The 21,927-nt window shown below is 38.9% G+C and overlaps 1 protein-coding gene across 1 annotated transcript; it reads left to right on the top strand.

The window, feature by feature from the left end:
* Positions 1 to 467: 467 nt before the first annotated feature.
* Positions 468 to 21,894, top strand: LDHB (lactate dehydrogenase B). Its single transcript, XM_030321914.1, has 8 exons — positions 468 to 565; positions 3,650 to 3,784; positions 11,130 to 11,247; positions 12,471 to 12,644; positions 14,301 to 14,474; positions 18,259 to 18,376; positions 19,832 to 19,955; positions 21,522 to 21,894. The coding sequence occupies exons 2-8, from the start codon at positions 3,656 to 3,658 to the stop codon at positions 21,687 to 21,689; spliced, it is 1,005 nt and encodes a 334-aa protein (XP_030177774.1). The 5' UTR covers positions 468 to 565; positions 3,650 to 3,655; the 3' UTR covers positions 21,690 to 21,894.
* The last annotated feature ends 33 nt before the right edge of the window (positions 21,895 to 21,927 follow it).

The following is a 21,927-nucleotide window of genomic DNA, read 5'->3' as shown; positions in this document are numbered from 1 at the left end:
AAATGAACTTCATCACCAAGAAAGCTGAAAATTGAAAATGCAGCCTTTCTTTCTCTCTCTCTTTTCTTTTTTTCAGTTTTATTTTTAAAAAACATTCGGAAGCACCAATACTATTCCAGGGGAACGTGCCACCAACATCTTGGCTAAGAACGGCGGTCCTCTAAAGTTTATTTCTATTTGGACTAAATGCATCCAAACGAGAGCATGAGAGTCCAGAACAGCCAAAGATGGGCAAGTTGCAGGAATAACGGGGCTTCTGTGTTGAAGAGTCCGTAAACTGTGAGGCTGCAAAGAGCAGAGGCCGCCCTTGCCATCGGAAGGTGACCTCCTCACGTGGGGAGGGAGAGAGCGTGAGCACACTGGAGCCCTTGTCCTTGAAGGGGATTGAGCGAGCCGAGGGGAGGGGTAGGCGGCGATCGGGTTTCCAATCACAATAGAGGAAGCTAAGAGGCTGTGGGGCGTGTGGGCCCCGCCTCCTCCTCTCTCCTTGCAGATCCTGGGCCGGAGGAGACGCTTGCCTCTGACGGTGTCTTCTTCACGCGACCCTTACAGCCGTTTCTCTCTGGTAGGTTTCAGCCCAGGACCCCGAGCCCTCGCTCAGGGACACCGGGTGGGGCGTGCAGGGGAGTCCTTGCGTAGCGACACTAGGGAGAAGGACCAAGAAGGACTGCCGCTTTCTGGGGCCTTTCGCCCTGAGCATCCGGCCTGGGCCTTGCTCAACCCCAGGGCGCGGGGCGGCAGGCCGTGCCTTTCGCTGGGGAACGGGAAGGCAGAGCGAAGGGGCTGCCAGAGCCCCAGGCCTTGTCCTCACCGCCGCAGAGCTCGCCTCCAGCCTGCGCTGTATCAGGGCAGAGACTTGTTGCATTTGCAGCTTGCCCTTGACCGGTTTATGGCGGCCGCATCACCCCCAGTGCCTGCTGCTGGCCGGAGCCCGGACACGTGCTTAAGGAACTAGGGGCGGGAGAGGGAACCCGACAACAGTGAGGGCTGGCTGGGTATTGGAATCCTCCAGCCTGGGTATTGGAATCCACCAGCACGGTAATGGACAAATGCCCCTGCTTTTGCGGGGACGGGGGTGAAGGATTGGCCCTGCGCTCCAGTTTTCACCCGGCCACAGATCCAGGCCTTCTTGGCGATGCAGGCCTATTCTCTTCTTCTGGCCTCCTTTCTTCATGCTTCGGGTGCTTTGTTTACTTGGCCAGCTTTGGGTGTTGAGAGTAAGGAAGGGCTGGAATTTTCCCTAGAGACCTCCTGGGAGCTCTGTGTTTGCCGCCTTCCCTTGTGACCTGCTGCTCTCCGGGGGCCCGCGCGGGGAGGAAGAGGTGGCCTGTGGGCGGCGAGCGACGCAAGCTGCAATTAGGGCCCCGGGAGAGCTGGCGGGGGCGAGCGGGCGGGCTGGGGCTTGTCTAGTGGAGGAATTATATGGCAAAACATGGCTTTTTAACCGGCTAAAATGGAGGGGTGGCCTCCAAAAAGGACCTTTTTACCTGAACCAAAAGCTGTGGTTCATTGGCTCATTTCTAATGATTTATATGCGCCGGGAGGAGGTGGGGGTGGGAAGGATGTCCACCAGCGGAGGCGCTGGACCCGAGGTTGGGATGGAAAGGACGAAGAGTCAGCGACTGTTACCCTTTACCATTCTGTTTTTTATTATTATTTAAAAATTTTTAATGTTTATTTATTTTTGAGAGAGAGCATGAGCCGGGGAGGAGCAGAGAGAGAGGGAGACAGAATCTGAAGCAGGCTCCAGACTCCAGAGCCCCACGTGGGGCTGAACCCACAAGCCCAGGAGATCATGGCCTGAGCTGAAGTCCCAGGCTTAACCGACTGAGCCACCCAGGCACCCCAACCCTGTTTATCATTCTTTTTCCTTGCAGCCACCACTCAGATCTTGGCACAGACCTGCATATATAATAGAGAACATTTTCTTCTAATTTCTTATAACTCCTATTAAGGAAAAAATTTTAAAGCACTTTTCTCCAGCAAGATCTGAAAGAAAATATGTACTGGCTTCAGTCTCTAAACTGTAGTTTCTGAAGTTTCCAAAATTAATTTAAAAGGTTTGTCTGAACAACTAATCTGTATATAGCAACCGTTTCTGGGTTTTTCCTTCCCACCCTTACTGGATTCTATATACAAGGATCTTAAACCAGCTAGATGTAACGGAGAAAACATGAGTATTTTGTGTCTGTGTTCAACAAGAAAAGATGTGGTATTCATCAGATTCTGCTCAAAATGCAGGACGTGTGTGGATTTCTTTGTAAGACCATCCATTTGTGGAGACAATTGCACTAGGTTGACTATTTTTTCTTTAGCACCGGTGAGAAAACTGCAGATGTACTCTGCAAAATAATCACTAAATGTAGTTCCTACAGATGGGGTACAATATTTTGGGCAGGAAAAATAGCTATAGAACAAAATAGTTGTCACATAGTTGTCTTCCAAATTCAAGTACTTTATACCAACTTAGAGCCTTACGAACTCAATTACTTAACATATACAGTTACTAAATGAGGTGTTGTTCCTTAGTCCACTGCAGATGTGAAACAAAAAAGGAGACTGGAAAGCAGGGCACGGTTTGAAATAGTTAAATAGGTACAGTGGACCTGACAATCTAGCATAAAAAGTAAAGAGAAAACTAAAATAATAATGGGTTACTATTATAAGTGATTGTTGCACTGAAGAAAGGGCTTTGTTGAGACCTGTACTCTCTCTCTGTTTAAGAAGTCAGGGCAGAATATTTTGTGTCCTAAGTTGCCACAGAACTGGCAAACAATTACTGAAGTTTATTTCAGTAACTTTTGCCATTTTAGTTATCCAGAAAATGCCCCTGATTATCTGACGTCACAGATAAATTTGGTGTTACCAGATGGAGTTTTCCAACAGATTTTCCTTTCTTTTTCTTTCTTTCTTTTTTTTAATGACTGGAACAAAATTACAATTCAAAGGCTGATATTCTCCTAATGTGACTCCCTGGAAGGAAAATGTATTAAGCGTGTACCTGCCTTCCAGTTAGCTTCCAAGGTGCACTAAGCGGAATTGAGAGTAATATTTCTGAAGATTTTACGTAAACATTCATCACCCTTTTCCTATCACTGTATGGATGTCCAGTACACTGTAACAGGTTTTAAGTGAGGCTTAAAGTAGAAGAACCATTCCCTATCTTCAAAGAGTGATAATAATCATTAGCAGTAGGAATTATATTCATGACTGGCCATTAATTCTTTTAGACCAAGCTTACATATGGGTTAATATGGGACCCTAATTCCGTTTACATAGTTACATATAAATTCTTTATGAGGGGAATGGAAACAAGTAGGCTAATCTAAATGTAAATATTCATGTCTTTCAGCCAATAAATGAACAGCCACAAGACAAAATTGTTGCAACTTGTTAAATACTAGCACAGAATCACAGGCTGAAGAGAAGGACCCAAATTCTTATGGCTTCATGGAAATTTTTGTTTTAATGAAATTCTCTATTAAGCAGGCTACATGGTTCTTTAAATAGATTTTGTGTTGGAGAATGTCATTAGGGTAGTTTTCAACCATGCCATAGTTCAGAATTGCAACAGTAACATTTTATGGATTATTCCCATCTGGGCTTCACATGTGGGTGTATGTATAATGTTTTGATTCTTTTCTTACAGGGCACAATGGCAAGTCTTAAGGAAAAACTGATTGCACCAGTGGCAAAAGAAGAGGCAGCCATCCCAAACAATAAGATCACTGTAGTGGGTGTTGGACAAGTTGGTATGGCATGTGCCATCAGCATTCTGGGAAAGGTACATTTCAAGAACACCATGCATGATAATTTCAGCTTGTGTATACAGTCTCTTTAGGCACTTCATGATTTTATTGTATCTTTTAAAAGATTTTTTTTCCTGAACAATTTTAAATAAGTTATAGACCTTATGACACTTCACCTTTAAATACATGAACATGCATTTACTGAGAATGCTTTCCTTTTGTGACCACCATAGAATTACTATACTCAGGGATGTTAACATTGATACAATACTGTTATCTACTGCATAGTATTTGGAGTTAAAATTCTCCCAACTGTTTTATAGCTTCTTACAGTTGTTTTCACCCCAATCCCAAATCATATATTTTATATACTTGACATGTCTCTTCACTCTTCTTTAGTTTGGAACTGTTACTCAGCTTTCTTTGTCTGTCTTATCACTGACAATTTTGCAGAGTGCAAGTCAGTTTTGTAGAATGCCCATCAGTTTATGTTGGTCTGATGTTTCCTTGTAATTAGGTTCAGGTTAAATTTTGGGGTTATCATTAGGTGACGTCATCTTCTTCTTGGGGCATCACACACATCAGCACGTGACGATCAGCTAGTCTTATCACTGGAAGTGCCCAAGATGCCCTGGTTTGAAGTGATGAGTACAAGATTTCTCCATTGCAGAGGTCCCTTTACCCTACATAATTAATAAATAATCTGCACAGGACTTGGTGAGGTTATAGAAATAACCTTCTAAGTCCTTCAGAGTACATTTCCTAATAGGACATAAATTCTCGCATAATCAATACGGTTATCGGCATCAGGAGATTTAACACTGATGTCATACTGTTAGCACCTTCCACCCCTGCAGACTTTTCCCTATATACCTCCATAGATGTCTGGCTTCCCGTATATATACTCCAGGTAGGTCAGGCCATTGCTTTTTTTAGTCTCCAAGGACTTTTGAGGAAAGCGGTCTTTTCTTATTCACCTCACTGGATTGATTCCTTGAGCTTTCTGAAGGCTGCCTTAAATGTAGGAACCCTGCCCTCCCTAAAAAATGCTGCTTTGCCTTCAGTAGAGTACACTGTCCCTTTGTGTTATATCTGAAGGCTGCCCGAACAACCCTAGCCAAGTATGTTTCTGTTGCAAAGCTTAAATTCTCAAGGAACAATTGTATGCATTATCAAATAAAACAACTAAAATATGTAGTACACACCAATGAAGGTTTTCTGCTTTTATACTTTTCTAGGTAGTATTGACTTGGTGCCTGTTATTAGGATGGCTGCTTCCCAAATTGCAGGGAATTGAAGCAATCACAGTTTAGTGCTCACTGTTCATGCCAGTTAAAATGAAAAATATTCCAGCTTACATGTCTTTTAAAACATTTATCAAATATGTACCATATTGAAAGTATTTTCATAAAACCCCTCATTTTAAACAACAGCCTCAGAATGGGAGTTGTTCATATCCTGTTTTCAGATGAGGCAGCTGAGGTATAAAGAGATCAAGCAGCCTGCCTGCTGTCATAGAGCCGAAAGGTAGAGGTGTGTTTGTGTTTTGTTTTTTAATTTAAGTAAACTCTACCCTCAACGTGGGGCTCGAACCCTCGACATGGAGATCAGAGTCACATGGTGCACTGCCTGAGAGAACGCAAGTTGCCCCAGTAGAGATGTATTTTGAATGCGGGCTCTGGACTCTTGACCATAGCGCCTCCAGTTTCTTTTTATTCTGTGCTAGTATGTAGGCAGTTAAGAACATAAAGGTGTTAGTAAAATACGAGCTCAAGATGTTTCTTTCCTCCTGCTGATCGCAAAATTTGGACTTTTTGGGAAACAGCATCTGAGCCATCATTCCATGAAAAGTACCTCTGGTTTTCATTGCAAACTTAAAATCCCCTTCAGTCAATAGCTTGTGACTGTTTGCAGTTATGTAACACTTTGGCCCAGTTCTAGTGCTTGGGAGAACAGCCCCAGCTGCTAACACAGTAGGAGTCTTCTAATTTCAATGCTACGAAGGAGTGGCTGCCTTTATTCAGAGACCATTTTACTAATTAAAAATGTTTAAATCTCATTTTAGTGGGTGAGGATTAAAGTGCTTCAGAATTAGGATTCATAGTTGGTAAGGATTATAAGTGCCACTAATTTAATAGATGAAAAGAACGGTGCCTACTCTGTCAGGGGTTCATATATGACTTCATTTACTCCTCAAAAGCTGGTGGGGCATTGCCATCTCTGTATTACAGTTGGAAAGAAACAAACTAGAAAGGTAAGCCACTTGGTTAAGATCACACAGAGATAGTAAGTTCCTGATCCGGTTTTGAGTCCATCACTGGACTGGTGTGCTTTACAGAGAATACGCATTGCTTTCTCCCCAGGAAGTGAGCCAAGCTGCGGCATCAGAGATAGAGAGGTGAGGAGGCCCACACCTTTGCTAGGCCTGAGAAGGCAACTGAGGCTCCCTAGTACAGTGTCCCATTACCACCAAAAACTCAAGTTATTTTTTGCTTCTTTTGCTCACTTTCCCCATCTTCATTGCCTTTATATTAAATGTAGTAAGCTTTGATAAAAATTGTAGCTTCTGTACTTGAACTTTCCAGTAGCTTCACAGGACACAGGATACAGTTCTCAAAATCTGAAACTTCACAGAGCAAGTTGGTGGAGAGCACACACATCTCCAGGGGGTACCATTCACACACTGTTAGCAACACTTTTCCCATCTCTGAGTTTATCATTTACCATCTGTCATCTTTCTCCAAAATACCATGCTTATTTCTAAAACCCTTTTCCAGGAGTGCCTGGGTGGCTCAGTTGGTTAGATGTCTGACTTCTGCATAGGTCATGATCTCATAGTTTGTGAGTTTGAGCCCCACATTGGGCTCTATCTATGCTGGCAGCTCAGAGCCTAGAGCCTGCTTTGGATCCTGTGTCTCCCTCTCTCTCTGCCCTTTCCCCACTCTCTCTCTCTCAAAAATAAATGAACATTAAAAAAGAGAGAGAGAGAAAAAAAAAGAACATTTTCCTTCCATTTTCTGTCAGCTGGAATGTTCTACCCTAGACCATCAATGTTGACTTCTTCCTTTTTGATATGCCTTTGTAGGCAGGCAGTCCCTGACTATCCAATATCAAGTTAACTTCCTTCCCAGAAACTTTATTTTATTCATTTATTTTTAAATAATGATCCTAATTCATCAACTACAGTAAATTTTTTTTAACATTTGTTTATTTTTGAGAGACAGAGTGTGCATGGGGGATGGACAGAGAAAAAGGGAGACACAGAATCTGAAGCAGGCTCTAGGCTCTGAGCTGTCAGCAATGAGCCTGGCGTGGGGCTCGAACCCACAAGCTGTGAGATCATGACATGAGCTGAAGTTGGACACTTAACTGACTGAGCCACCCAGGTGCCCCCCTCTTCGCAGAAACTTTAACATCACCCTTCCTTATGGTCTTTTTTAAATGTTTTTATTTGTTTTATTTATTTTGAGAGAGAGAGAGAGAAACATGAGAGCGCCTGCAAGCTTGAACGGGGGAGGGGCAGAGAGAATTCAGAGCAGGCTTCCCACCATCGTGGAGTGAGGCTGGATCTCACTGTGAGATCATAACCTGAGCTGAAAGAGCCACCCAAGCATCCCTGCCTTATGGTCTTTATAGAACTTCACCCTCTGTTAGAAATCATCTCAAATTATTTGCTTAGTTCCTGTTCCCTTTCTGAGATATTCCATGAGAGAAGCGACTTTGCTGAATTTGTTCATTACTGTGTTCCTAATTAGTAGAATAATGTCTGGCACATTTAGTAATAAGTATGTATTACACAAAAATAAATGTTTCTGCTATTCCTAGTAATCACTTATATTTTGTCAAGTTTCAATCGTAGCTTTTCCTTTTCCATGGCTTCTATTGCCAAATAGAACTCCTGCCCTACTGCCAATCACAGGCTCTCCATGTTAGCTGCCAAGGGGAGGCTGTGAATATTAACTGCATCATGTTGTCAGGGTTTTGGAGAACTTTCATTCCACGCAAGGTTATCATAAACCCTTAGCCTCAGTGTTCAGCTGCCGTGGAGTATCTTTCCTCACTTACAGTCAGCTAGCCGTGTTCTGGTGGTACAGCTACGGCCTGAGAAGTCTCCTAGGAGCAATGCAGTTACAGGCCTATTGTGAAGTAGTTTTAAGAGAACAGGACTTGACTTAAAAGTAGGACATCATTGGGGCGCCTGGGTGGCTCAGTCGGTTAAGCGGCCGACTTCGGCTCAGGTCATGATCTTGCGGTCCGTGAGTTCGAGCCCTGCGTCTGGCTCTGTGCTGACAGCTCAGAGCCTGGAGCCTGTTTCAGATTCTGTGTCTCCCTCTCTCTGACCCTCCCCCCTTCATGCTTTGTCTCTGTCTCAAAAATAAATAAACGTTAAAAAAAAAAAAAAAAGTAGGACATCATTAAAATTTGGTACTTGTATTAGACCGATGAATAACATAGACTGAAAGCCCAGAAAAAGGCCCAAGCAGTATTTATTAATATAATATAAGTGGCATTCCACGAATTACTGAATAAATGGTGCTTGTCCATTTAGTTCATTATTTGGAAAAAGTTATACCTTTTCCTCCCACAAAATTTCATGCAGATTAAGGACTTGAATGTAAAAATGCAACCATCAAATACCAAGGCATTGATGGCAAGTAATTTATTGGCTAAGAAGGTCAAGAGGCAAATATGGCCACCTCTGTCCACACAGGACTTTAGATTAAAAGGTATTTTTGTTGTATGTTAAACAAAGGGTCAGATTCATCAGTGATGTTCTTGCCTTCTACCTGACCTGTTCCCTTAATAAGATTACTGCTTTCGCAATTAAGCCTTGCTATTTCAAACTATTTTAAATATGTTAACAGCTTAAGTGAATTCATAGGCTTTATATTACAGGTTATTCCCTGCTTTTTGAAAGCTCCTGTTCCGCCATTTTGCTTTTACTGAAAGACCTCCATTAGTAGCTGTTTTCGCTAACCAAACGAAATCCCAAGAGGGAAACCCTTTTACCTCAAAAAGGTAAAAAAGCAAAAAGCAGTCAGTTTATTTTGTTACAGAGGCAGCACACACCCCAAGCAGTGAGTGACCCCACCAAGCTCCTTCTCTGGGAACCACACCCACTCAGCATCTCAGCCTCAAGCTGCTCAGCTTTGAACTGAGCATCTATGCTGTACCTCAATTGAATTCTGTGCATCTGAGCAAAATGTGTCCTGAGGTATCATAAAAGCCTAAGAGAGGCTATTTTGGGATTTGAGAATTCTCAAAATTTCCCCATATAAGTTAATGGTAATTGCTTCTGTTTTATGCCGTTTCTGCTTACAAAAGTGTTGATAGAACATTCTACTTTATGATAGCGGGGGAAATCTGTGTATGAACACAGAAGGAGATTTATTTCAGTCCAACAAGGGTCGGTACTTAGTCACATATCTTCTGTTTTGCCTGCCCCCACACTCGGAGGATATTCAGTCGTGCAGATGCAGCTAAATTCAGTGCTACGATTATTTTTTTCAAGTGTTGCATCTCTTCCTTCCTTGCCAGCTGAGGATGAGCTTCTCAGCCAGTTCTCTACACCCACTGGCTGAAACAAAAGACAGGATCTGAGATCCTGTGACATCCTTTTCCACTTAAGCCCGAAATTGTTTTGCCATGCTGACTTTAGCAGCACACATGTGGTGTTACTAAAATAAAAGTGATATTCCGAGTGCTTAGTACTTTGACAGAATATTATGGCTATTATTAATTTATAATGTATTGATTTAAGGTTTAAAAAACACAAATGAGGGTTTGTGGGATCTTGTCAGAGGCTGCAGAGGAACAAAACCATTTAAAAAGTATCAAAACCTATTTTTAAATAAAACTTGCTACCAATCAATGCCAGTATTTGATAGATGTGGAAATGAGAATATAGTTGCTCAGTAATCCCCAATTCACAAAATGGTTACTTCATAAATTTGCAAGTCAATCTGTTGCTTGGAATTAACACATTGGGAGGTTCAAGTCTCAGAAACCCTCACAAGCAAGCCTATTATAACTCACTTCTTGAGGCTAGCAAGCCACTGGGATTCTAGATACTGCACGGTGCTCATTTGTTGGCTTCTACAGGGAGCAGGACCTGCTTTGACTGGTAAACTAAAGGAGGTCAAGTTTTCTTACTGGTTTCTCCCTCTGCTGGCCAGCCCTCCAGACTCCCTGAGTTCCACCCTGGACTACTCTACCTTTCCCTTCAAAGTGCTTTCTGAACCCAATTACCTACCCTTTTCACTATCAACACCCCTCTCCTGTATATCTGATGACACTATCCTTAGAAGCAGTATCTGCATTTTTAAGTGGGCTTCAGTCTTGATATATCATATTAAGCGAATTCTTTTGCTAACAGCCCTGAAGACAGTAAAGGCAAGGACTCTAGTTAATTTTGGTGGGAGGGATAACTACTTTTTACAAAGGTTTCACAAATTTGAAAGCTGAAAGGTTGTTTGGATACATCTAGACTGACAACCTCCCCCCTCCTTACATTTCCAAGAAGAGATCAAGTTCTTACTAAAGTAAATATCATACATGTTTGATAAAAGGATAACCCAAGGCTTTGTTTCCTCCCATTCTTCATGTAAAGATATAGAGAACATGTAAACATAAAACATGTTACATATAAAACGTTTTATGGAATATAAAATTATGACACTGGATCAAGATTAGATAGTATATTTGTTGACTTAGACTTTTATTTTGAATGAGTAGCAGAGGATGACAATTGGAATAGAAAACAGAGCTTAGAGAGTGGGGAAGTTTGGGTTGATCACAGGAGAATCTGCTCCTCCTGGACCCTCCCATCCATAGGATGCCTCTTCCTTTCCCCCTCATGACAGGTCAGTTCAAGACAACCTGGGGAGTTCAGGCTCCAACCAGGGCTTCAAATTCTACTCTATGCTCAAATTATTGATGGTTTGAACCAAATTTTTCCTCTGAAAAACCCTCCAAACTGGAGGTGACTTTAGGGATGGACACTGCCCAGGGTTGTTTCTGGGTCTGGGTGAATCTTCACCACCCCTCACTAATGGGAAGTCTTGTATATTCTAAGACTACTGTTTAACTGTTGGTTTCATGAGGAATCTTTGTCTACATATGCTTAAAGTGATTTGTATCATGGTAATTGAATCCTAGTTGAGTACTAGAAGGTAAAATTTAGAAAAATCAATGTTTTAAATCTTAATAATCATAATTCAAGACTTTTTCATGCAGTTTAAAGAGCACACCTAACTCCATGGTAGAATTCTCAGGGTTTTTAGACACTTGGTACTTAGCCATTTAAAAGGTCCCTGTTGCGCCTCTGCTGAGGTGCCCTCAAATGGCTTAGGGTTATAACGCCTGTTCTTGTGTTTCTAGTCTCTGGCTGATGAACTTGCCCTTGTGGATGTTTTGGAAGATAAACTCAAAGGAGAAATGATGGATCTGCAACATGGGAGCTTATTTCTTCAGACACCTAAAATTGTGGCAGATAAAGGTAGTTGCATTTCATGCCCAAAGTGATCTAATAATAGATGCCCTTACTCTAATATAAAATTACTCTTCTATCCTGCTGAATCTAGTGTTGGTGGTTTTTCTTTCCTTCTCAGTTCAATTCATCCTCAAGGACAAACGCAAGTATTACCTCTATGAATTCTTCCCACATGATTTCCACACATCTGATGCATAACATTTTAGGAAATTGTATCATAACGCTTGTTTATGTGTATCTGAGAACAAGAATGTTTTAGACCCCCAAAAATATGTGCACAGAGTAATTGGAGTGCTTTGAAGAAGCAAAATAAAATTAATATTTTGTCCCTGTTCTGGGTTAACACATGTATGCAGTGACATTGCCACCATAGCAGTATCTAAAGACAGAAATGTGGGCCTCAAAATAATTTCTATTACTAATAGCTGCTCTTCATTGAATTACTAGTGTCTGGGTACTGTGAATTTTTTGAATATCACATTTTACCTCATTTTCCCAACCAGCCTATGAGAGATAGATCTTATTACCTCCTTGTTATAAGAGGAAACTGATAAAAATATTAATAATCATCAAAAGTCACATAGCAATACAGTTTATGATGTGACTCAACCATAGCTATTGAATCTAATGATCACAATCAGGTCAAAATGTCTACATTTTGGGAAGTGTGGCACACTTCCTTGAGGACGAAAATATTCTCCAGAGAAACACAGCTGCTAAAAGTGAATAGGCTTCCTCAAAATATTGAGTATTAGAAATTAGTTTCCAGCCAACGACAAATTAGTTTCTCTGCCTTCCTTCCCCTTCATAGATTGGATTAACATTACAAACCTAAAAGTGTCCTTAAGTCCCTTTTTTTGTTGGAGGGCTGCCTGTTGAACTTTGGACTCGCTGTTCCTGTTTTATCAAATTACTAGCAATCTAATATTCTCTAAAGTCAACAGCAGCATTTTGAATTTGTTAGCCAGAAACATAATTTAAGGCCTTCTTTATTTCCCCGGTCCGTTCTCCGAGCCAGTTGGATTGCTTCTACATAGCTCAAAGAGGAAGAAGTCATTTCTCTTGAGCATCGGACTTCAAATCCTTAAAATATTGAATTCTTGCATACGTAATTCTTATATAAGTTCTAGAAGCTTCTGTATGTTCAGTTTCTAGAGTATCTCATATATGATGTATTTTGATGCAGAATTGTATTAAAGTACCTTCTCTTTTTCCTCCTCTTCTTCAAGATTACTCTGTGACTGCGAATTCTAAGATTGTGGTGGTAACCGCAGGAGTCCGCCAGCAGGAGGGGGAGAGCCGGCTCAACCTGGTGCAGAGGAATGTTAATGTCTTCAAATTCATTATTCCTCAGATAGTCAAGTACAGTCCTGATTGTATCATAATTGTGGTCTCCAATCCAGGTATTTTATTACAGTGATGTCTTCAGGTTCATTCCTGTTAAGTTAAATGTCTTGGGGTTTTGTTTTATTTTGTTTTTTGGCTTAAAAAAATATGTTCTAGTATTTGACTAGCAGAATCAATTCTTGAAGTAATACTTGTGTCTTCTGTTATTGACCACAAAAGACTAGTGTTTTCAAAACAAATGGCAGAGTCCGAGGCCAAATGTTTAAAACTGTGAGAAGAGTTCTGTATAAAACAGTTGCATCTGTTTCTTTCATCAGAGTTTGTTGCAGCGTCTAGAAGCTTTTTAAATTTTCTAGGAAGATTATCCTGGGATTTGTAATGAAACATTGAAAGGTGGCTTCTATTTGTAAGAAACATTTTAGCATATTTGACCTTCTGCTGGCCAAAAAGTGTGTTCTAGTGGCATTGAATTTGAGAGTAGCTTAAAAGCCATTAGTCAGTCTAATTTTAAAGGTAGAAATAGACTATCTTGATGGACAAATACATGCTAATGCCAAATGTTACTTGCTTTTTTCGTTAAATCAACATTTGCAAAGTAAACATTAAAACTTCTGGTTAGAGAGAACTAAAACTTCTGGTTAGAAAGAATTGCATTATTTCATCTCAATAGTCAGAAGCCACTCTCTGTTTCACACTTGTGTCTATAATTTGCCACCAAACATACTGTTTATTGGTGGGCATAGTAGATACATTGATAAAATGATAAAACCAATGGTTTCTGACAGTTCACATTGAAAAAGATTGTGAATAAGAACCAGGGGAATCCTTATGGCTTAGGGAATATTGAGACTTGGGAATCAGCAAGGATAGAGATTCTATTAGTATTATTGTCGGCAATCCTGGATGGGGGTTACTAAATAGCTCACTCTTATATATGAAACTTGTTGCAAGTACATAGTGGCAGATAGGCTTGGAACAGGAGTAGCAGATAGCTGGCACTCAGGAAGTTGCTGCATCCTGTGCCTAACGCAGACATTATTAACTGGTTATACAACTTTCCAGGTATAGCTTCAAAGTCTTAACTCTCCAGAGAGTTACTCCCACCCAATCAAAGTTGCCAAGGAAGAGTTTATAATATCCCATCCAAAATGACCTTAAAATATCATAACCAAGGTCTATATATGTGTGGAGGTGGAGATTGCAAGATTAACCTCTTGCCTTCCTTGTGTGCACATTTTATCCTTTTGACAGCTTAGCCTGTAAGTGCTGTGCTCCTGTCTAGACCAGTAAGTTTTACTCTACGAAGTCTCAGGGCTGTGCCACATCAGGATAGAAGTTCTATCCTAGACGTCCTTTCATTAAATACTACAAAATGTAAATCCCTTGTATTATCACAATTGCTTACTGATTAGTATTTTGTGCCCAGGAAAATGTGTAGTAGTGTGTCTTAGTAATTTAGTAACCCATGGTTTTTGGGTTACGATGACATTTATTACTGTCATGGAACATTACAATCGGAAGAAATTTATGGGACGATCTGGTTCTCTCTTACCTCCATTATCCCCCAACTCGGTAAAGTCCATGTTCACATCTTTCTGGCTGCATCTCAGTTGAAGGCTGGAAAAGTTGGGGAGGAGGAAGCTCCTCCCCATAATTGATGTAGCAGTTGAAATCAGTTTTGATTTAGTCACGTTTTTTTTTAAACCTTTTAGTGGATATTCTTACATACGTTACCTGGAAGCTAAGTGGACTGCCCAAACACCGTGTGATTGGAAGCGGGTGTAATCTGGATTCTGCTAGATTTCGTTATCTTATGGCTGAAAAACTTGGCATTCATCCCAGCAGCTGCCATGGATGGATTTTGGGAGAACATGGCGACTCAAGTGGTAAAGAAAAAATCCATAATATTCTTATGTGTACTTATGGTATTATTCTTGCCATTCTGAATTTTTTGTTTTTCAGTTTAATTTTTCTATTATTTTCACATACTTCATGTTACAAATAAGTAATTTGTAGGAGAATATTTTGATAGTGACTAGGTAAATATGTATACATTCCTCATCAGTTTTTTGCCTTTTAAGTTTAATATTCATTGATAATTCTTTATTAAATAAATTGTTACTATAATTGTCAGACACAATATTCAATCATTCCTTCTCTATTTATTATGTTCTACTGTAAAAGAGAGCTTTACCTTCCCCAGTTATGTGTTCATTTACTTATATAGATGTGAACTCATATTTTTTTATTTTATTCCACAAATGTTCTCTTGCTGTCATCGTAATGCAGAAATTGTCCCAGATTAGGCAAGTAACAGGCTCTTCAAACTCGCTCCTGTGTCTTTTTGACATATCCCAGCATTTTTTGAGCACTTCTTTGTGTCTGGGACAGTAAAGTACACCATATTGGTGTTATACTTATTGGTGCTATACCTCCCTGTTCCCTGCATGTGCCGTGTTTCCTTCGAAGAGGAATGGTGTTTAGAAACCAAGATCTCCTAGGTTTGCTCATGATCCTGGTATGTCTCTGCTTCTAGGTCCTTTCAGTGGACAGAGGTGTTATATCCATTATTTTTATTGAAGGGGGAATAAATGGGTAACAAAAGCTTTTACATAACCAGTGTACTATTCTATAGTGTAAAATAAATCTTGCTTTAAATTAAACCTGATTTGGGGGCACCTGGTTGACTTTGTCGGTAGAGCATCCAACTCTTGATCTTGACCCTGAGGTCGTGAGTTCAAGCTCCACAGTAGGCATGGAGCCTACTTGAAAAAAAAGAAATGAGGGAAAAAAATGAAATCTGATTTTTAATAAGTCATTAATAACTGTCATTTAAGTAGTAAAAGATCATTTGGTAAATATCTCAAATATGTTTTTAGGAATTTAAAAAGAATTGTTGGACATAAATTAATCATTATAAAAAGACCAACATTAAAGTTATATTGCACTCCAGTTCTTTTATAATGCTTTTTTTGAAACAGTTAAAAAAAACATTTCTTTAAGTTAATATTTCTCCTTTCATTTAAGTTAATAATTCTGTTCCATGGGATACAGAAATATTAAATAAATAGGGCTGGTTCAGTCGGAAAAGCATCCAACTCTTGATCTCAGGGTCATGAGACCTGAGTTCAAGCCCTGCATTGAGCTCCACTCTGGATGTGGTGCCTACCATATATATGTGTGTGTGTGTGTGTGTGTGTGTGTGTGTGTGTGTGTGTATGTGTATACACACACGTGTCTATGTATATGGCATATACATGTGTGTATATATACATATACATACGTATATGTATCTAAAATATATCTAAAATTTATTTCTAAATTTAAAATTTAGATATATCTAAAATTAAAAATATCTAAAATTTAAAAATAGGGGTGCCTGGGTGGCTCAGTTGGTTGAGTGTCCGACTCTTGGTTCAGCTCAGGTCATGATCTCACAGTCCGTGAGTTTGAGCCCCACATTAGACTCTGTGCTGACAGTGCAGAGCCTGCTTAGTATTCTCTCTCTCTCTCTCTCTCTCTCTCTGCCTCTCTGCCCCTCCTCCCCTGCTCACTTTCTCTGTCTCTCTCAAAATAAATAAACTTAAAATTTTTAATTAAAAATTTAAAAAATAGTAAAATAAAATTTAAAAATAAACTTAAAACATTTTTAAATGAATTGATATTTCTATTCCAAACAATTTGATGTAAAAACACTTATGAACAATTCTGATTTTATCTTATAACTTTTAAGCCTATTAAACTAAAATACATTGTGTAGACTAATGGTGTAAAACTGTAAGTGTCCACAATACTTTAATACTGATGATCGTCTTTATTTTACTACATTCATATCTGCCCTATATGCAAGGAACTATTTTCTCCCTAAAAGGTTAAGGTATAAATTTTCTTTTGAATTTAGTGAGAGTATAATGTGATTTTAGTTAAGCATTTGCTTTGGTGTAAGAATTTGGACTTGTGACTGTTGTATTTGTGCTTTTTTATATAATCATGCTAATTATTATTCAGGCACCTTGTACCACTTCATTCGAGAGTTCCTTATATCCAAGGATTTGCTTGAATTTACAGCCTATATAAAAAACTCTCTAGTGTACAGTGAAAATTCAATCAATGCTAGTTATTATACTGTGTGGTTATTAGAACCACACATCTAGAAGTGATAGTATGTGTCCTACAGTTTAAGGCTTGCATCATAATGAAGAAGATAAGGCAAAGCAGGAGTAGTGGCTTATTAAAGATCCTTCAGCGGTTAGTGGCATATCCAAAAGTAGAATCATGGCTTCTGACTCCTATCCAGTCTTCTATTCACTCATCACTGTCATTTTTTCTGAAACACTTTTTTTTTTCTATTTCCACATTGGACCTGTATTGTGTACAACCCTGACATTGATTATGTAGATTTCATAGTTTCATCAAAAGCCATGAGAGTACCTTAGTTTTCCCAAGAATTAGCCTGAGTTCACAGAAGTGGTGGACTTAAAAGGGAGTCTTGTTTGGGCATGGGTAGCTTTGCCCTTCATAGCTAGTTTCAGCCATACTAGACTTCACCCATGCTTTTGCTCATATTTCCTGAGTTTACAGTGCTCTCCTCCAAAGGTCCCTGAGGAACCATACTTATTTCTCAAGCTCCTCTTCAAATGCTTATTTTTTGTAGCCCCCTTTTTTTAATGTTTATTTTTGAGCAGGGGAGGGGCAGAGAGAGAGGGGGATAGACGATCCGAAGTGGGCTCTACACTGACAGCAGAGAGCCAGATGTGGGGCTCGAACTCACGAACCATGAGATGAGCCAGAGTCGGATGCTCAACCAGCAGCCATCCAGGCATCCCTTTGCAGCCCTTTCTGACACCCTTTATCCTTAAATTAAAGCAGACTCTTATGTTTTATTATCCTTTCTCCATACTTCCGTGATAGCTCATCCCATTGCTTTACTTTCCTTTACCTGCTTCTCCCAGTAAATTCTGAGCTTGTCGACATCACAGAACACGTCCTCATTCATTTTTGTTCATCTACCTCTTTAATATAATATATACTTTTGGCTGGGTAAAGGTAAGGCTGGCACAGGTAAGGGTGTTCTTATGCATCAAGCCCTCCAAAAGATGTAGTCAGTCACTGATAGACCTTTGCTGTGCCTCTGGAGGCATTCCTGGAACTATTTGATCCAGTTAGGACCAGAAAAATTCACTGTGGTTACATGGAGTTTCGTTCAAGGGATGGACTAAAGTTGGGACATGAAAAGAGATAATTAGAGTATATTTGGACCTTATCATAGGATTTTTTTTAAACTTTGCTCCAGAAGAAAGAGGTTTATTATGTAAGAAAAATAAGTAGGAAGTTAACAATTTCTCAAATCTGAAGTTTAGGGTAGTCCTGAACTGAAACCCATTGTGATTTCACAAACCTAGAGGGAGGCAAGGAGTTTCATATTCTCTGTAAGTAATGACACAATAATTCTGTGTTGCACCAAAATGGTTGAAAGTTGAAATGTCAAATGTGTGGCTGTTTGAAAGCACATGTCTGCCTTTGGGGGAAAGTTTACCGGGCCAGTTGTCTTGGGAGCAGTTTCAGGGGGAATTCACTAACTTGCCTCTGAGGTGAAATCTGAGCTAAGAGAAGAAAAGAGGTTTTAAAATAGTGTCAGAAATCTATGAAATGTTTATCCTTTTTCTCCAGTGGCTGTTTGGAGTGGAGTGAATGTGGCAGGCGTTTCTCTGCAGGAACTGAACCCAGAAATGGGAACGGACAATGACAGTGAAAATTGGAAGGAAGTGCATAAGATGGTGGTTGAAAGGTAAGTAGAGAGGGGTGGATTTAAAATGGTTAGTTTCATCTTTATTCAGATAAAATTAAGCTGCCATATAAGTCCCCCTAGGGAAAGCAAATATTTTTCTGGAGAAATTCTGTTCTATAGGGAACAGGAGCAAAATGTGGAATTAACAAGTGAGAAGGGAGAAAGGCTTCCCAATTGTCTCTTATCGATAAATAACGTTGACTTTACCTAGAACCTGGACACTGTCTTGTCATTGCCTAAAATGAATGCTTTCTGATTGATTGCTAAAAGTATGAAAGCTGTGCTGTATTTACCTTTCCACACTTAACTAAAGAGGTCTCCCTCTTTTATCTCTCTCTCTCTCTCTCTTTTTTTTTTTTTTTTTTAACTAACCATCTTCCCTTCTGTGACCTTCATGCTTATAAAATAAGGTTTCATTCTGGAATAGAGTAAAGGATTATGAGCTTGGATTCAAATCACGACACTGGCACTAACTACAGTCTTGCACAAGCCATTTAACTTTGAAGTTAAATCTCAGTTTTGTCCCCTGTAAAGTCATATGGTAATAGAATTATTATAAAAATTGAGTCACAAACACATACATAACACTGGTGAGCATTTAATAAATGTTGGCTGTTATTATTTGCAGAGAATTGCTACAAGACTTTCTCAAACATGGAATTGTTTTGCTTAGTTTAAATGTAATGATTTTTTTTTTGGAGGAAAAGATTATTTAAAACTGTGAAAAGATTATTTAAAACTTAGCATTTCAGTTAACGTAATCCCTTTATTTTACAAATGAAAAAACTGGGACTCACCCTGGTAATATAACTTGCACAAGGTCTCCTAGCCAGTGATCGCATTAAATGCCAGTTTCCTAAATTCTAATCTTGGTTACTCCTGCTACACCATGACCAGAGCCATTGTGGGTTTCAAGGTGTAAATTTTAAGCTCAGAAAATTGCCAAGCAAGGTATTGTCTTCACTGTGCTGTTACCTTAGTTAGTCATAGTATTCTAGGTGACAGTAAGTGGGACCTCAAAATCAAGGTATATTTTGTCCTTGGAATATGAAGGTCCTTTTATTTTCATTGTTTCCTGATTTCCTTAATAACTTTGGGAATATTTATGTTTATGAATATGAAAACTTGTTGGAAAAAATATTTTTACCACTGTGACTTTGTAAATATTCATGCATATAATAAGCTGTTTAAATTTATTGAAACATTCATATAAGAGCCTTCTAGGTAGTGTTTATAACTTTAAACATTTTTACATGTATGTTAAGTCATTTAACAAACTTGTAAAATAGATACCATTGTTATCTTCATTTTATAGAAGAGGACACTGAGATAAGAAAGGTTTACTGAAGATTGCACAGTTAATAAGAGACAGAGCAGAAGCCAAATCCAGAGTCCAGTTTCAGTAGTTATTAAGTCTGATTTCAATGATCTCTTTATGATTCTTTCTTTCCTTAGTGCCTATGAAGTCATCAAGCTAAAAGGATATACCAACTGGGCTATTGGATTAAGTGTGGCTGATCTCATTGAATCCATGTTGAAAAATCTATCCAGGATTCATCCAGTGTCAACAATGGTGAAGGTAAGAGAAACTAACAAATATAATATAATTTTTAGTATTATATTCTATGAATAGATTTATTTAAAGAAGGACAAGATAGTCTCTGATTTTTTCTGAATCTCAAAAGTTTTATGGAAATTTCTCTTTTTTTCCCGTTGTTATTAAATATTAACTGTGAATCTTTTTTGACACATTCTCAAAATGTATAATAGCTCAAGTTGACATATTAATCTATAGATTGCCTTTGCAGTATCTGATACCTTAGCAAATTTAGTTCAGTTTAAAAGCTATGATATACCTCAGTAGAAAATGATTATTTTTCAATGAAATTAAGATTGTATTAAAACATTGTGTGACTTAACTGATTCATTTTCCACAAGTTAGTGGCAGGGGTGAAAACATAAGAGGAAAATGCAGTAGATTAAAAGAAATATGCAAAAGAGAAAGATATAGAAGTATTTAGTGGTAAAATGTGGTATCAGGTGTTTGTGGTTTTTTTAAATACTATAGCAAAACTTTAAAATAAGTATGGCAAAAATTTGATAACTCCATTCAGAGTTGGAGTGCATGTTTGGAATTTGTTTATCTCTATTTTGATGTATGTTCAAAAATGTGTTTTTATTTATTTTTTAAATGTTTATTTATTTTGAGAGAGAGAGAGAGTGTGAGTGGAGGAGGGGCAGAAAGAGGAGGGAGAACCCCAAGCAGGCTCCATGCCACCAGCACAGAGCCCAACACAAGTTTCAATCTCACAAACTGTGAGATCATGACCTCGAGCCAAAATCAAGAATCAGATGCTTAACTGACTGAGCCACCCAAGTACCCTGTCTATACAAAAATTTTGGAATTAAAAGTTTAAAAAATAGGATCACCTGGCTGGCTCAGTTGGGAGAGCATGTGACTCTTGATCTTGGGATTGTGAGTTCGAACCCCACGTTGGGTGTAGAGATTAAATAAATAAACTTTTTTTTAAAAGTTTAAAAATATATATAAAAGTAACTTGTTTGATATAATTAAATAATCCAGTTAGTTATATGGTTAAATTAACCCTGTGAATAAATTGATTGCTTTATAGAAACTGATAAAGTATTTTGGAAATTGTACTATTTTTTAAGCAACTCTTGGATGTTGCAGAAATCTTGCCTCTGAGTGGCTTCCAATTACTTCCAATTACTTATTCTTGGTCAGCTATCATCTGAAATTCCTGAACTAAATAATTTTTAAAAATTTAGGATTTCATGAAAAGCAGCCCATTAAGAAACACATTAGAGTGCAATTTAATGTGAAGACATATATGAAATTTTATTAAAGTATATCTAAGCAGAGAGGGATGTGTCAATAAATGTAATAAAGTACTTACTACTTTCTTAGAAATTTCTAGTTTTATCCTTTATTTTGTATATTCTTTGTATAAAATCAAATTCAAAATGTAAGTATTTAGAAAATATAGGCCTGTAAGTGTTGAAAATTAAAGGATGAATTTGTGTTTATCTTAATTCCTACATTTCTTTCTGTTTAAACATAGGATCTGTGATCATTCTTATCTGTGGTTTCATTTCTTAGTCTGTATTTCTCTTGTTCTGGCAGGGAATGTATGGGATTGAGAATGAAGTCTTCCTGAGCCTCCCATGCATCCTGAACGCTAGGGGATTAACCAGTGTTATCAACCAGAAGCTGAAGGATGATGAGGTGGCTCAGCTCAAGAAAAGTGCCGATACTTTGTGGGACATCCAGAAAGACCTAAAAGACCTGTGACTTCTGGCTTCTAAGCTATAGAAATTTAAAACTACAATGTGATTGGCTGTGAGCCTTTAGTTTTTCATCCGTATACATGGATCACAGTTTGCTTTTATCCTGCTAAATATGTGAATCTGGGCTCACAGAATCAAAGCCCATGCTTGGTTTAGTGCTTGCAATATGAGCCCTTGAACAAATAAAATTATCTTAGTGTGCTTCTGTTTCTGGGATTATTTCTTTAGTGACTTCTGAAAGA

The sequence above is a fragment of the Lynx canadensis genome, chromosome B4 (genome assembly GCF_007474595.2).
Source record: "Lynx canadensis isolate LIC74 chromosome B4, mLynCan4.pri.v2, whole genome shotgun sequence".
Lineage (NCBI taxonomy): Eukaryota > Metazoa > Chordata > Mammalia > Carnivora > Felidae > Lynx > Lynx canadensis.
Note: the sequence above shows the minus strand (reverse complement) of the source record. Positions and strands in the feature narration are given on the sequence as shown.

Excerpts from the sequence above, each read along its gene's own strand:
- LDHB (XM_030321914.1), top strand. The coding sequence starts at position 3,656 with ATGGCAAGTCTTAAGGAAAAACTGATTGCACCAGTGGCAAAAGAAGAG. Across the intron at positions 3,785-11,129 it reads CCATCAGCATTCTGGGAAAG|TCTCTGGCTGATGAACTTGC; the intron begins GTACATTTCAAG and ends TTGTGTTTCTAG. Across the intron at positions 14,475-18,258 it reads AGAACATGGCGACTCAAGTG|TGGCTGTTTGGAGTGGAGTG; the intron begins GTAAAGAAAAAA and ends CTTTTTCTCCAG.